Source organism: Hoplias malabaricus, chromosome 3 (genome assembly GCF_029633855.1).
Source record: "Hoplias malabaricus isolate fHopMal1 chromosome 3, fHopMal1.hap1, whole genome shotgun sequence".
In the NCBI taxonomy this organism is placed as follows: Eukaryota; Metazoa; Chordata; class Actinopteri; order Characiformes; family Erythrinidae; genus Hoplias; species Hoplias malabaricus.
The window spans coordinates 95,852-110,287 of NC_089802.1; the positions used below are offsets into that span (position 1 = coordinate 95,852).

General features: G+C 41.1%; 1 protein-coding gene across 14 annotated transcripts in view; it reads left to right on the forward strand.

The window, feature by feature from the left end:
- jakmip3 (Janus kinase and microtubule interacting protein 3) overlaps positions 1-14,436 on the forward strand; it is a 65,141-nt gene that overhangs the window by 36,973 nt on the left and 13,732 nt on the right. For 4 of the 14 annotated variants that reach the window (XM_066664700.1, XM_066664695.1, XM_066664701.1 and 1 more), the window contains exons 5-10: positions 5,759-5,950; positions 10,502-10,621; positions 11,289-11,435; positions 13,038-13,169; positions 13,586-13,621; positions 14,292-14,363. In XM_066664700.1, the coding sequence (XP_066520797.1) occupies positions 5,759-5,950; positions 10,502-10,621; positions 11,289-11,435; positions 13,038-13,169; positions 13,586-13,621; positions 14,292-14,363 (699 nt within the window). The remainder of the gene's footprint in view (positions 1-5,758; positions 5,951-10,501; positions 10,622-11,288; positions 11,436-13,037; positions 13,170-13,585; positions 13,622-14,291; positions 14,364-14,436) is intronic. The other 10 variants (XM_066664702.1, XM_066664698.1, XM_066664710.1 and 7 more) reach the window with 3 other exon arrangements.

The following is a 14,436-nucleotide window of genomic DNA, read 5'->3' on the forward strand; positions in this document are numbered from 1 at the left end:
TATGGAAAGGCACCATTAATGCAGAGAACTATGTTCAGGTTCTAGAACAACATATGCTCCCATCTAGACATCATTCCTTTCAGACAAGACCCTGCATTTTTCAACAAGATAATGCCAGACAATATTCTACAGCAATCACATCATGGCTACGTAGGAGAAGGATCCGGGTATATATATATATATATAATTTTTTTAATGGTTCTTCTTGTTCTTCACCGTGCAGATCTTGCTGAAGGTCTTTTTTGAATAATCTGACTTGTTAAAGCTGTAATTAATGAAACGTCAGACTAAAGGTTTTCATTGTGTGTGATTATGGCTGGTCCCTGTCACTGTGGAAAGCTGGATACTTTTAACCACATCCACTGGACCACCCAAAAATAATGGACCACTAGAGACATTGTGAGTGTGTGTGTGTGTGTATGAGTGTATGTGTGTGTGAGTGTGTTTGTGTGTGTGTCTGCATATATTTTAGAAAATGAAAATAATCATTCTAAAATCTTCAGTTAGCAGCAGCAGTCTGTTGTTAGAGGAGATCTGTGAATCTGAAGAGTATAGATATATATAGCCATCTTATTTTATTATTAATTCATTATTTTTTTGGGGGGGGCGGTGTGTGGGGGGGTGGTTACTGAGCTGCACATGCATACACAGCACTTCAAAGCCCCTCTGACTGTGTGCTCCAGGGGCTAAAATGTCTCTCTGGTTTTCACACTGCTCAGGGTAAGTGATTTTCTATTGGCCGTTTAACTGTGCAGTTTCTGCTGTGTGAATCCTTCTCACATGTGTCACGTGATGTTTACAGACTCACTGCAAAGCTCCTACTAGGACCTCATCTTGGGAGATAAAATCTGAAAAGCAAACAGTGGTCTTATGCTGGTGATTATTTTGGATTTATTCAAATTGTGTGTGTGTGTGTGTATTTGTATGTGTGTTTGTGTGTGTGTGTGTGTTTTAGAAAGATATACAAGAAATTGAATGCCAAATTATCTACCAGTATGCCATTCAATTTTCAAACCATCCCCACTGACTGACTAATCTTCAGTGATTTGGCAAAATCATAACATCATGACACTCAAACACAGTTTGATATTTGTAGCATTTAAACAGATGATAAACCAGTATGCCATTCAATTTTCAAACCATCCCCACTGACTGACTAACCTTTAGTGATTTGGCAAAATCATAACATCATGACACTCAAACACAGTTTGATATTTGTAGCATTTAAACAGATGAAAAACAATAGTAGTGCAACTTTAAAGAAAAGAAACAAACAAGATGGCGCCGAGGATGGCAGCCACGGTGACGAGCTCCTCCGTGTTATGTTTGTTTTTGTTAATTAATGTTGTCTATTGTACCTCAAACTTGGTCAGCTGGAACAGAGAACAGTTATTAACCGCCAGGGACAACATTTCTCCTGATTTTATGCCGGAATTTATTCAAAAACCTTCAGAGTGTGTGGAAATCTTTACAACGGCCGCGCTGACACTGCTCGGCCTCGCAAGGAGACGCTGGAGTCGCAGACGAAGGGGCAGACGCGCGGGCGCGCTCGTGCGTCTCAGGCGGCGCGGGCCTCGCACACCTCTACCATCATTATTTCTGTCCAACCTCCGATCTCTCAGCAACAAAACTGAGGAACTACTCCTGCTCCACCGGACCAACAAGGACTTCTCCTCTGCTTCTGCCCTCTGCTTCACGGAGACCTGGCTGAACGAGCTGATCCCGGACAGTGCGCTGGACGTACCGGGCTTCCAGCTACTGAGAGCGGACAGAGACGTGGAACGTAGCGGGAAGAGTAGGGGAGGAGGAATCTGCTTCTACATCAACGAGCGCTGGTGTAGAGACACTACAGTATTGTTAACATCATGCTCTCCTCATCTGGAGTCTCTCTTCATTAACTGTCGGCTGTTTTACTCTCCCAGAGAATTCAGTTCCTTCATTCTGGCCGGCGTGTACATTAGGCCGAGCGCGTGCACCAGCGACGCGCAGAGACAACTGGCCGAACAGATAATGGAACTAGAGAGAGATCATCCAGACTCGCTGCTGATCATTCTGGGGGACTTTAACAGCACTAACCTCACGAAGGAGATGCCCAAATACAGGCAACATATCGCGTGCGCTACACGTGAAGGCAACACACTAGACAAATGCTACACAAGCATCAAGAATGCCTATCGCGCTGTTGCGCGCGCCGCTCTCGGGCTCTCCGATCACAGCCTCGTTCACCTCATTCCCACGTACCGGCAGAAGCTTAAAACCAACAAGCCGGCCATTACAACAGTGAAGAGGTGGACCAGTGGAGACATAGAGAAGCTGCAGGGCTGCTTCGAATCCACAAACTGGGCTGTGTTTGAGGAGGCGACAGACGGACTGGACGAATACACAGACGCTGTGACGTCATATATAAGCTTCTGTGAAGACAGCTGTATTTCAACTAGAACATGTGTTAAACACAGTAACAGCAAACCCTGGTTTTCTATAGAACTGAAACAGCTTAGGCGAGAGAAGGAGGCCGCATTCAGGAGTGGAGACAGAGCTGTCTACAAAAAAGCCAAGTACAGATTGGAGAAAGGGGTTAAAGCAGCGAAAAGAAAGTTCTCAGAGCAGCTGGATAACCACATCACAGCTAACGACCCATCGTCAGCCTGGAACAGTCTTCAGCTTCTCACTGGCTACAAGGTGAGAAATACCCCCCTCCACCTGAACGACCGTCAGCTCACCAACGATCTGAATGAGTTCTTCTGCAGATTTCAAACAATAGACAATCAGCAGACTCTCTCACCCCATCATCAACCCCCCTCCTCCCCCACACTGGCTCTCACACCTCCACCCCCAGCTTGTCTCACCATCAGCCTGCAGGACGTCCACAGACTCTTCAGCAGACAGAAGGTGAAGAAAGCCCCGGGACCTGATTCAGTTTCTCCATCCATCCTAAAACACTGCTGTGACCAACTAGCACCAGTCTTCACCAGCATCTTCAACAGATCACTGGAGCTCCGTTGTGTTCCAGCCTGCTTCAAGACCTCCACCATCATTCCAGTCCCCAAGAAATCCACCATCACTGGATTTAATGATTACAGACCTGTCGCCCTGACATCTGTGGTCATGAAGGTCTTTGAACGCCTGGTCTTAGCCCACCTAAAGACCATTACAGACCCCCTGCTGGACCCCCTGCAGTTTGCATACAGAGCTATTGATGATGTGGTCAACCTAACTCTCCACTTCATCCTTCAGCGTCTGGACAGCTCTGGAACCTACGCTCGGGTTCTGTTTGTCGACTTTAGCTCGGCTTTCAACACCGTTGTGCCGCAGCTACTTCAAAGCAAACTGTCCCAGCTGTCAGTGCCGGACTCCATGTGTCAGTGGATTGCAAACTTCCTCACAGACAGAAGACAGTATGTGCGGCTTGGGAAACACACCTCAGACCTTCAAACACTCAATACTGGAGTTCCACAAGGGTGTGTTCTTTCACCCCTTCTCTTCAGCCTTTACACCAACGACTGTGTCTCCAAGGAACCAGCTGTAAAGCTCCTGAAGTTTGCAGATGATTCCACTCTGGTGGGCCTCATAGCCAATGGTGATGAGTCTGCTTACAGAAAGGAGGTTGGTAAGCTGGTGTCCTGGTGCAGTGACAACCACTTGCTGCTGAACACAGACAAGACTGTAGAGATGGTGGTGGATTTCCGACGTAACCCACCCCCTGTATCCCCCCTCTACATCAAGGGCACCGCAGTTTCCACTGTAGAGTCACTCAAGTTCCTGGGCACCACCATATCCAGGGACCTGAAGTGGGAGAGGAACACCGTCTCCATCACAAAGAAAGCTCAGCAGAGAATGTTCTTCTTGAGACAGCTCAAGAAATTTGACCTGCAACAGACCCTGATGATCCAGTTCTACACAGCGATCATCGAGTCCATCATCACCTCATCCATAACCACCTGGTTTGGTTCCTCTACCTCACAAGAAAGAGCCAGGCTCCAGCGCATCATCAGATCAGCAGAGAAGATCATTGGATGTAACCTGCCAACGCTTCAGGAGATCCACACCAGCAGGGTGAGGAAACGCGCTCGCAAAATTATGCTTGACCCCTCACATCCTAGACATCACCTCTTCCAGACTCTCCCTTCTGGTAGAAGACTAAGGATCATCAAACCAGCACAACACGACATGCTAACAGCTTCTTTCCTAGAGCTGTAGCTCTCCTCAACCACAGTGAACACCTCTGAGTCTCCAAACCACTGAACTAAACCGACTGGACATAACTGCACTGAACAGGACACTTTACTCACTTGCACTATGCTATTTTGCACAGCTGTACAGAAGTTCTATTTCTGTACTTCTACAACAATATATAATATAACCTACTTTAGGAATATCTGGAAATATTTATATTCATACTCATATCTGTACAGTATAGATTTTATATTTTATGTTATCTAATTTATGTCTTAACGCTCTTTTTTTTTCTAGTACTTAACTGTATTTTTTTAGTCTATTTATTGTTTATTGTACCTCTTTTAGAGTTTTTGTTAACAGTCTGTGTACGTGTTACATGTCATACATGTGTTGCTGTCACCAAGACAAATTCCTAGTATGTTTAACATACCTGGCGAAATAAAGAGATTCTGATTCTGATAAAAATCTGTGATCTATGCGACACGGTGGCGCAGCAGGTACTGTCTCTGTCACACACTTCCAGGGACCTGAAGGTTGTGGGTTCGAGTCCTGCTCTGGGTGACACTCCTCTGTGAGGAGTGTGGTGTGTTCTCTCTGTGTCCGCATGGGTTTCCTCCGAGTGACTGTCTGTGTGGCGTGTTCTCCCTGTGTCTGTGTGGGTTTCCTCCGGGTGACTGTCTGTGAGGAGTGTGGTGTGTTCTCCCTGTGTCTGCGTGGGTCTCCTCCGGGTGACAGTCTGTGAGGAGTGTGGTGTGTTCTCCCTGTGTCTGTGTGGGTTTCCTCCAGGTGCTCCAGTTTTCTCCCACGGTCCAAAAACACACGTTGGTAGGTCTCAAAAGTGTCCATAGGTGTGAGTGAATGTGTGTGTGTTGCCCTGTGAAGGACTGGCGACCCCGCCAGGGTGTATTCCTGCCTTGCGCCCAGTGATTCCAGGTAGGCCATCGCGATCCTGAACTGGATTACAGATAATGAATGAATGAATGAATGTTTCACATATTGCCCTGCAGTGTAACAGAACTGTGTTGATTCCGTGTTCAAGTACATACAAGATCCATATGCAAAAATGACTTTATTCATCGTAATGATACAGTTGACCATATTGTCCACTCTCCTTGCCCTGTATTCAGGGGCTTCTTTATTTCCTCTACAGCACTAACAGCGAGACTGCAGGCCTGAGGTCATTGTGCTGTAAACAAGACGATAGTAATGTTTTAGATTTTTCCTAGAAATAAAACTTCTGATTTTCCTGATTTCATTTACAGATTGCACAGTACAATCGAATTAAAATGCAAAGCTCTGTCATTTTGATGCTGCCCATTAAGATGGGTGGGGTCTGTCACTGGCTTGTGTCTGTGGTTGCCATGGTGACCGGGTTACATGGGCAGAGATGGTGGTTCGGTTTTGCAGTTTGTGTGTGTGAGTCACTTCACACAAACTGCAAACACACACTCTGTGCGATATATAGCACAGAAGATAACAGCATCATCCCACAGTCTGCTAAAATCAAGAGTAATTTTCAGTTATGGAAGGTCCAGAAATCCTGCTTCATGTGTGTGAGACTGTGCTATGTTCTGTCCTGTAGATGGATGAGATAAAGGTTAAAGATCGGACAGTGGTCAATCTGGAGAGGGAATTGGGGATACAGGCAAGTCATGCCCAGCGGCTGCAGCAGCAGAAGCAGGCCGTAACCGACCAACTGAATTTGCTCAGCCCCAAGAAAGAGGGCCCTATCTCAGCTGGTGCAGCAGACACAGCAGAGAGCACAGCTAACACTGTAAGCAAACCTCACTCGCCCGCCTAACCTCACTCTCCTGACTAACCTCATTCTCCTGACTAACCTCACTTGCACGTCTAACCTCACTCTCCCATCTAACCTCACTGTCCTGCCTGAACTCATTCATTCATCTCTTGCTTCTCTGCTGCTTTATTCTGCTGCTAGCTCTTGTTTCCGTTTGCTGCTGAAGTTTGCACCTAGCTGCTGATCACAGATAAATAAGTAAATAATTGATTTATCCATACTCCGCCCACAAATTTATTATTGCAAAGCAACCTGGATGGGTTTTACAGAACTCAAGGCAAGAATCTCAGTTAACCTAATGGGAACTTAGCTCGCAAGTGCATTATTAGTTCCAGATCCTCAAAGGCCACAGATTAGGATGTTCTTTTCAACCTTATGTGATTCTGTTAGCTACAGTAGTATACTCCAGCTGGGAAACTAGAAAATCAATATTATGCAGCATTTCCAAATAAAGATCAATGCCGTTTCTGTTTAGATGGAATTTGACTGTGAGTGAATGTGTGTGTGTTGCCCTGTGAAGGACTGGCGCCCCCGCCAGGGTGTATTCCTGCCTTGCGCCCAATGATTCCAGGTAGGCTCTGGACCCATCGCGATCCTGAACTGGATTACAGATAATGAATGAATGAATGAATGTTTCACATATTGCCCTGCAGTGTAACAGAACTGTGTTGATTCCGTGCATACAAGATACATATGCAAAAATGACTTTATTCATCGTAATGATACAGTTGACCATATTGTCCACTCTCCTTGCCCTGTATTCAGGGGGTTGTTTTTTTAAATCAATATTATGCAGCATTTCCAAATAAAGATCAATGCCGTTTCTGTTTAGATGAAATTTGACTTCGGCTACAGCTCTTTAAAACCTGTCCCACCTCCCAACAAATGCAGATAGACATTTGTCAATGAGAAATCGATAGATCAGTTGTTTTTTGACACTGTAACGATCTAACAACGGCTTTGGATGACACCAGTGCTGAATTATTAAATACCAAATAAATTGTCTAAAATAAAATAATGACCCAATCATTTTGTAATTAATATTCTATATTTCTTGGCTTTGAAAAGTTGTTTATTGACAGATATGTCTCTCTGCAATATTGCTTACTTCATTTGGTGTTGGTAAATAAATAATTTGGTTTTAATTAAATAATTAAACAAATGTTTTACTTATTTATTTAGTTATTTAGTTATTTTTGTTTATTTAGTTAAAGACCTGATTGGGGCTTTAAAGGCAAACAACCCCCAAATCAACATTTCTCCAACAACAGATTGGCTGTGGGTGATCAGCTGTGGGTGAATTTGTTGGAGACTTAGTGGAGCTGGTGTTGCACTGGTGTAGTAGTATTCCTTTCAAAAAGAAAACATAATACAGAATGCTGCAGCATGCCTGGTTTTCAACCAGCCTAAAAGAGCACATGTCACACCCCTATTAGTTGAGCTGCATTGGCTACCCTTAGCTGCTTGCATCAAATTTAAATCACTAATGATGGCCTTCAGAGTATTCACTGGTTCTGCTCCTATCTACTTCAATAGACTCTTAAAACCATACGTTAGTGCCCGCCCTCTCCGTTCCTCAAAGGAGCGCCAACTAACATGGCCAACGTGTTATGACACGGTCATCTCTGGTACCATGCTGGTGGAACGAACTTCCAAGCACTATCAGAGCAACAGAAACCCTCTCCGCATTCAAGAAATCATTGAAAACCCAGCTCTTCCGAGAGTATCTTTTGCACTGAAAGTCTTTCTTTAATGCACTTATTACTTCCTGCATATTGCACTCAATGTAAGGTATTTTGTATAAATTGTGCTGTAGTTTGAATGTTAGATCCTCTTTTGTAAGTCGCTTTGGATAAAAGCATCTGCCAAATGTGTAAATGTAAATGTAATACTTCAGTAGAAAGGGGCCAGATCCTTCATAACTTTATTTGGCTGCTCAGCAGAAATTTGTAATAAAAGACCGTTCACTCTCCGTTGCTTCTAGAGCAGTTTGCTTAATTGTTGGCCTCCTACAAAATCTGCACTGTGTTTGCTTTGTCATGATTCTTTGATGCCCATTTCTGTCAGAGATTTCCACTGCTATATTCATTTTGGCTATTTTTCACTCTTTCTGTGAAATATTTGACACCACTCTTCAAGAAATTCATTTGAAGAACATAATGTAAATACATGAATGGAATCTATTTGCCCTTAACTATGTCAAAATACCAACAAAAATAAAACACATTTTATATCCACTGTCCTTGTGAATGTTACAAACACACAGTATAATTCAGGCCAGTATATTTAGACCTGCCAGAATTCTCCCCTGTTGCTTGATATTTTGTATATTTCTGCATAAATTTGACCTATTTTCTCAATAAAAAGGGCCAAATCTAATGTTTTTGTCGCATTTGCTTATTTTGGTTTTCCTTGTCAACTTTTAGGATTTGTGTGAAACCTGACGAATTTTAAGGTCTAATTCATGCAGAAAGAAAGGGTTCACAAACTTTTGAGAACAACATGTAAGGTTATAATACAGACACCAATCAGCCATAACATTAAATTAAATTCCATGCTTCTACAGTCTGAACATGCTGACCACAGGGCAATGTTGGCTGGATATGTTTGTATAGTGGAGTGTTCTCTATCCTGCAGTGATTTTGAGGGGCTTAAAAACTCCAGTAGCACTGCTGTGTCTGATCCACTCCTACAACATATCACACGCTACACAGCAAATTATCCAGTGTTAAATAAACACTATTAGTGTTAACTTAACACTGAGGGTGTGAAATTATTACACTAACAGTGTTAATTTAACACTAAAAGTAATAATGGTTTTAAATGTATTGTCAGTAAAATTAGGTTTTATTATTGATTATTGAGAGGGAGGTTTATATTCCCAAAATTGTTCGTTCTTTCTTTTAGTCAAATGTGGTCTGACTACATTTATTTATTTATTTATTTATTTTCGGCACAAAATGCAACACTCCATACTTTCAGGTTGTAAAAGCATAAGTTCAAGTCTTAATCCTTGAACTTATTTTACCTGCATCGCCCCGCTGCTCCCTTGTGCCTGAGAGGTTTGCTAACTCATGCATTTCACTGTGTTTTGTTTGAGATCTTCCCCCAAGACCCTAACTTTGTGTTTTGAAACCCATAAATACACCAAGTTCTCCACATTTCTAAAATATAGTGTCTCCTGCACCTGCTGAAATGGGCTCTTAGGGTTTTTTAAGGTCTTTGAAATAATACATTTCTATCAGAAGAAAACCTTGTATTGTTTTTACATAATGTGAATAATACTATTAGCCGTTCTCAGTTTGTCCAAATTTAAGGACAACAGACTAAATGAAATGATCCAAAATGACCAAGATATAGCATCCTGCTGTGTTAGCACATATTGACAGTTAAGTTTTATTTGCCATTCATTTGTAAAGTTACTTTTTGGGAGATAAAAGGTTTTGCTCTGAGAGCGCTATGATATAAATTTATCTGTGAAGCTGAGAAAATGAAAGTTTAATGACATATATCTTTGCATTTGAGAAATGCTTTGATAAATGATTCAGGTATGTTGACACTAGGGCTGCACTAAAGGCTCAAGGCCTTTTTTCAAACGTGTGCACTCTGCAGAGGAGCCTTTATTGTTTGCTATTAGTTTTCATTGCTATTAGTCATTGAAGGTGTTAAATAAGTTACTGAAACATGGTATTTGACAATATCATGCAGCCTTAACCACAGCTTTAGGCCTCTAAATGGCCTTTTAAATTTTCAAATGTTGTGACTTCTTTGGAAAACATTCAAAAGTGATGCATTTGTGATTATTTACTTTCCTTAAAAATGACTAGATTCCCATCATTGCTCTTTTATTATTTATTAGAAAAGAGGCCTATTTTAATCTGCAGCTAGTTTTTTATTTTCTTTGTTCTCATCTCATCTGCAGTGGAGAACAGCTCCAGGCTTTTGCTGCATGCAAGAGTGCTAACTACATGAAATATTACCTATTGGTGCTGTGAGAATAAGCATGCACACTTACTCACATATACTGAGCACACACACACACACACACATCTCATACATGCCTGCAGTGCTCACACCCACGTCTCTTATACAGAAGCAGGTTGCTATATTCACACATCTACACAATTTGTGAGTGTGATGTTATTTAAAGCTGTGGTTGGCTGGTTTTTATTTCTTTTTCATTTATTTTTATATTTTGCAGCAGACAGGTGACAATGGATTTGCTCCCTGAGTCCTTTCAGTGCTGACATCTTAAGCTCTTAACTTCCCCAGTGTGTGCTGGGCTGGTGTGTTTCTTCCTGCTCTGTTTGTGTTCACCTTATACTGTTGTTCACTATATACAACTAACAACTAACGAATGTGTATCAATATATCTGTATATGCAGTGTGTTTCTGTCCAGTTTCCTGCAGTGTGTTTGTATCCAGTTTTCTGCAGAGGGGTTCTTGTCCATTTTTTTCTAGTGGGATTGTTTCCACTTTTCTGCAGTGATTTTCTGTCAGGTTTTCTGCAGTGATTTTGTGTTGCAGGTGCAGCAGTTGGATGAGAAGGATGCTCGCCGTTTCCAGCTGAAAATAGCTGAGCTCAGCGCCATTATCCGCAAACTGGAGGACCGCAATGCTCTGCTCTCAGAGGAACGCAACGAGCTGGTGAGTGACCATCTCCTTGTCCAGAATGACAGGACTGGACTGAGGATTTATCACTGAGTGTGAAGTTAGCACTGTTTAATCAAGGAATACTGAGGGTTGAGCTAAAAAGGCTGAACGTTTGAATATAAAAAAGGGACTGCAAAAAATGACCAAGAAACATGTTCAGAAATAGTCTATTGAAGTCATATTTAATAATGCAAATAAACCCCATTAAAACCATAAAGATTAAAGAGGAAAAAGGCTGCTATTTTGTACTTTTTCTATTAGTTTTTCCTCAAAGCTTAAAAAGCCAGGAGAAAATGGTTGTAATAAAGCTGCTCTGATTTTTTATCCCCAGTTCATGCCAAATTTTCTCTCTCCAAATATTCTGCATTTCACTTTTCGCTGAATCTCCCACAATCACAAAAGTGCAACCCGCCTCATGAAAGTGGAGGTGAAGACGTGCTTTCTCAGAAATATGTGATGCCGCCGATCACTTCTTTTCGAGCTGCTACAGATGCATCACCACTGAAGAGTTTAGCATGTAGGAGAAGAGCACAAATTTGCCACTGCATCACTTGGAAGCTGCTACCACTTATAGTTTTAACTTTGAATGATTCTCATGTTTACAAAAATAACATATTAATAGGTTTTTATTGTGTGTGATTGCGTGTGATTTACTCCACAGCTGAAACGTCTTCGTGAGGCAGAAAGCCAGTACAAGCCGTTGCTGGATAAGAACAGACGCCTGAGTCGAAAGAATGAAGAGCTTGCTCACGCTTTCAGACGCATGGAGAACAAGCTACGCTTCGTCACTCAAGAGAACATAGAGATGGTACAGACACAGTGAACAGCTTTCACTAAACACTGTTGACACATCAACAGAATCAGTGCGGACTGAACTGTGGTACAGTGGTAAAAGACAACTGCAGGCATTTATTCTTCCAGGAGCTGTGCACACTTAAGAAAGAGGGTTCTTTAAGGGTTCCGTAAAGGCCATGGTTCTAACTGGGACCAACAGTTGATGTCAATGTGTTCTATATAGCACCACAACAGTTGTAACAGGAGTAAAAATAGTTAAACTATTGACTTGTAGGCAAACTTGCTACACAGAACCGTATTAACACTTTCCCCATCATGCAAATAACTATATATAAATCTCATGGTTCCAACTAGAACCATCACCTTTTTAAAGAACTATTGAAGAACCCTCCATTTTTAAGAATACTTCAGAATTAGGATTTTTTGGTGGAAAAAGTGGGGCAAATGTATTGGGATAAAGAAATATACAACTACACCAACTGACAACAGAATATAACTATAAGATAAACTAATATTTCCAGCACTAAATACAAAATATGTGTTAGTGTTTTGAAACTTTTTAGTTTAGTTCATCCAGGAGGTAAACAGTGCCTCTGACATTTTACAGGCTGTGCTTTTATTTCACACTCAAGTGCATTCATTTGTCCATCATTAAGATTTAGTAAATCACTGATGTACAGAGCACTTCTCTTTAAAAACACAACCAAACAATTTGTATTTCATGGGAAATGTCCTCGTAAAAATATAGGAGAATATGAATTTAGTTTCCCAATTAATTTTGGGACATTTCTTAGACCATATTTTTTGAGAATTTTGAAAGCTGTTGTTTTGAAGCAAGGTGTTTTGAAATATGAATATGCTGTAGTAACAATATTCTGTAGTAGCTATTTTACTTTTCTTAATGTACCACTAATCTTTATGTACCATTAATCTTCCAGACTGGCTGCAGGAAAATGTGAATGAAAGAACAAATACAAGAGTAGCAATTATTGAAGTTGAGCAGGGTGGGTGGTTAAGGTGGACAAATGGCGGATAAAACATGTAAATAAAGGATAGAAAAATAGCCCATTAATGTGGGAAGAACAGCAAAATATATAACTTTTTTTAGGGCTAACAGGAGGATAAACCTGTGAGTTAAGGTGAGAAAAAAGAAACATTGTGGGGAAAAAATGGGAAAGGGGCAGAAAACAGTATAAAAAAAGGTGGGGGCCAATGTAAAAAAAAAAAAAAGTGGCGGGGAAATAACAATAATATTATAATATATATAATAATAATAATATAACAGTAACAAATGTTGGACAAAATTTCAAACCTGTGGGAAAAAAATCAAGGTATGTACAGTTGTTAATAACTGTTATGTGGTGTACGTAATTATCAATTAATTGAGCTCAGTTCAGACAAACCTTGCTGGATCAGATTTAATGGTGTGGCCTGCAGAGGCTAATGGTCCATGCTAAGCTAACAGCGTGGTGAGTGGAGGCTAATGGCTGAGGCTGAGCTCACAGTGTAAATATTGAGTAGCTAAGCTAACAGTGTAAAGAGTGGGCAATGCGATGTGTCTCTCTCCCTGTTTTTTTTGTGTGTGTGTGTGTGTGTGTGTGTGTGTGTTTGCCAGAGAGAGAAGGCGGGGACACTGCGAAGGCCGAGCTCTTTGAATGATTTGGACCAGAGCCAGGAGGAGAGAGAGATCGAGTTTCTGAGACTGCAGGTCCTGGAACAACAGAACATCATCGATGATCTGTCCAAGGTATCGTCATGACAACACTGCCTTCTGTTATTACACAGACACACACACACACACTCGCATAGACATGTATATATAGATACACACATACTCAGGTGTACCCACACACATAAACACACAGGCACACACACACAAACATACATGCACATACAAAAATACACAGAATCATTTGCATTTAGCTGTTAGATTACAGTGAATCACTCCCAAAGTAGCTTAAACCCTTTTAGGTTAGCAATTACAGTTAGGGGCATTTATTACTGAAGCCCATTAACATGCAACCACCATAAACAACAAGATAAAAACATCAGGGTCATTAGAATGAATACTGTTTTTCGTTAACTGAGCTGATCCGTAAATGATTAGTTAAAAAATATCTTAACCAGACATTGTTTCTTGATGAGATTTTTCTGATTTTGCAGGCGTTTGAAACTGCTGGATACGTGAAGAATGTTATAGTAAGTTAGCTAAGCTGTATGTTCACTTTTGTTGCCATTGCCAGATGGAAGCTTTAAAGCTCCAGGGAACTGAAATTGTTTTTGTCTTAATAACAAGGTTAATTTCATACTTCTGGGACATAACGTACATGCACAACATTTCTTGAACTGCATCACTCTCCAGGGAAATGTTGAATATATTGGCAACACTGCAGCACAGGTAATAAAATGCCATGTAATCACAGTGTGAAGGCACATTATTTTCCTATTGGCAGAAAATTATTTAATCTCACAGGCTAATCCTGAGAGTGTTGTGGGGCTCTTTCAACACTTCCTGACTGGGACTTCCAGATCACTTCTTTAACATGTTAAGGATGTGGGATAAAGTGTTCATTTGGCATCCCTAATTAGAGTATATTTAATTATTTTTCCTGTTCCATTTACACAGTGCATATGTTTCCAAGACAGAAATATCATCGGTAATTAATTCATTACAGAAATAGAAGAATTGTGAAGACCTCCTTTTTTCTCATAGCATGAATAAGATTTGCTTTGTTGTTGAAGAATAATAAAAAGTCAGTAATACAATGAAGAAATTGTTAGCATAAAATTTGCTGCGTCTACAGTACTGTTTATATGTTTAAATAACACAGTATTGCAGCTCCTTAGCTCATGTTTCCTCCTCCTTTAGGAGAGAGATATGCTGCTGCGGTACAGGAGGCCGGACATTGTAAGGAGGAGAAGGAGCTTCAAGGCTTGTAAGGTAACAAAGCATCAGCCACCATAACAACAATTCTGTGATAATACTTGAATTATACACAGCTGTATATGTATTA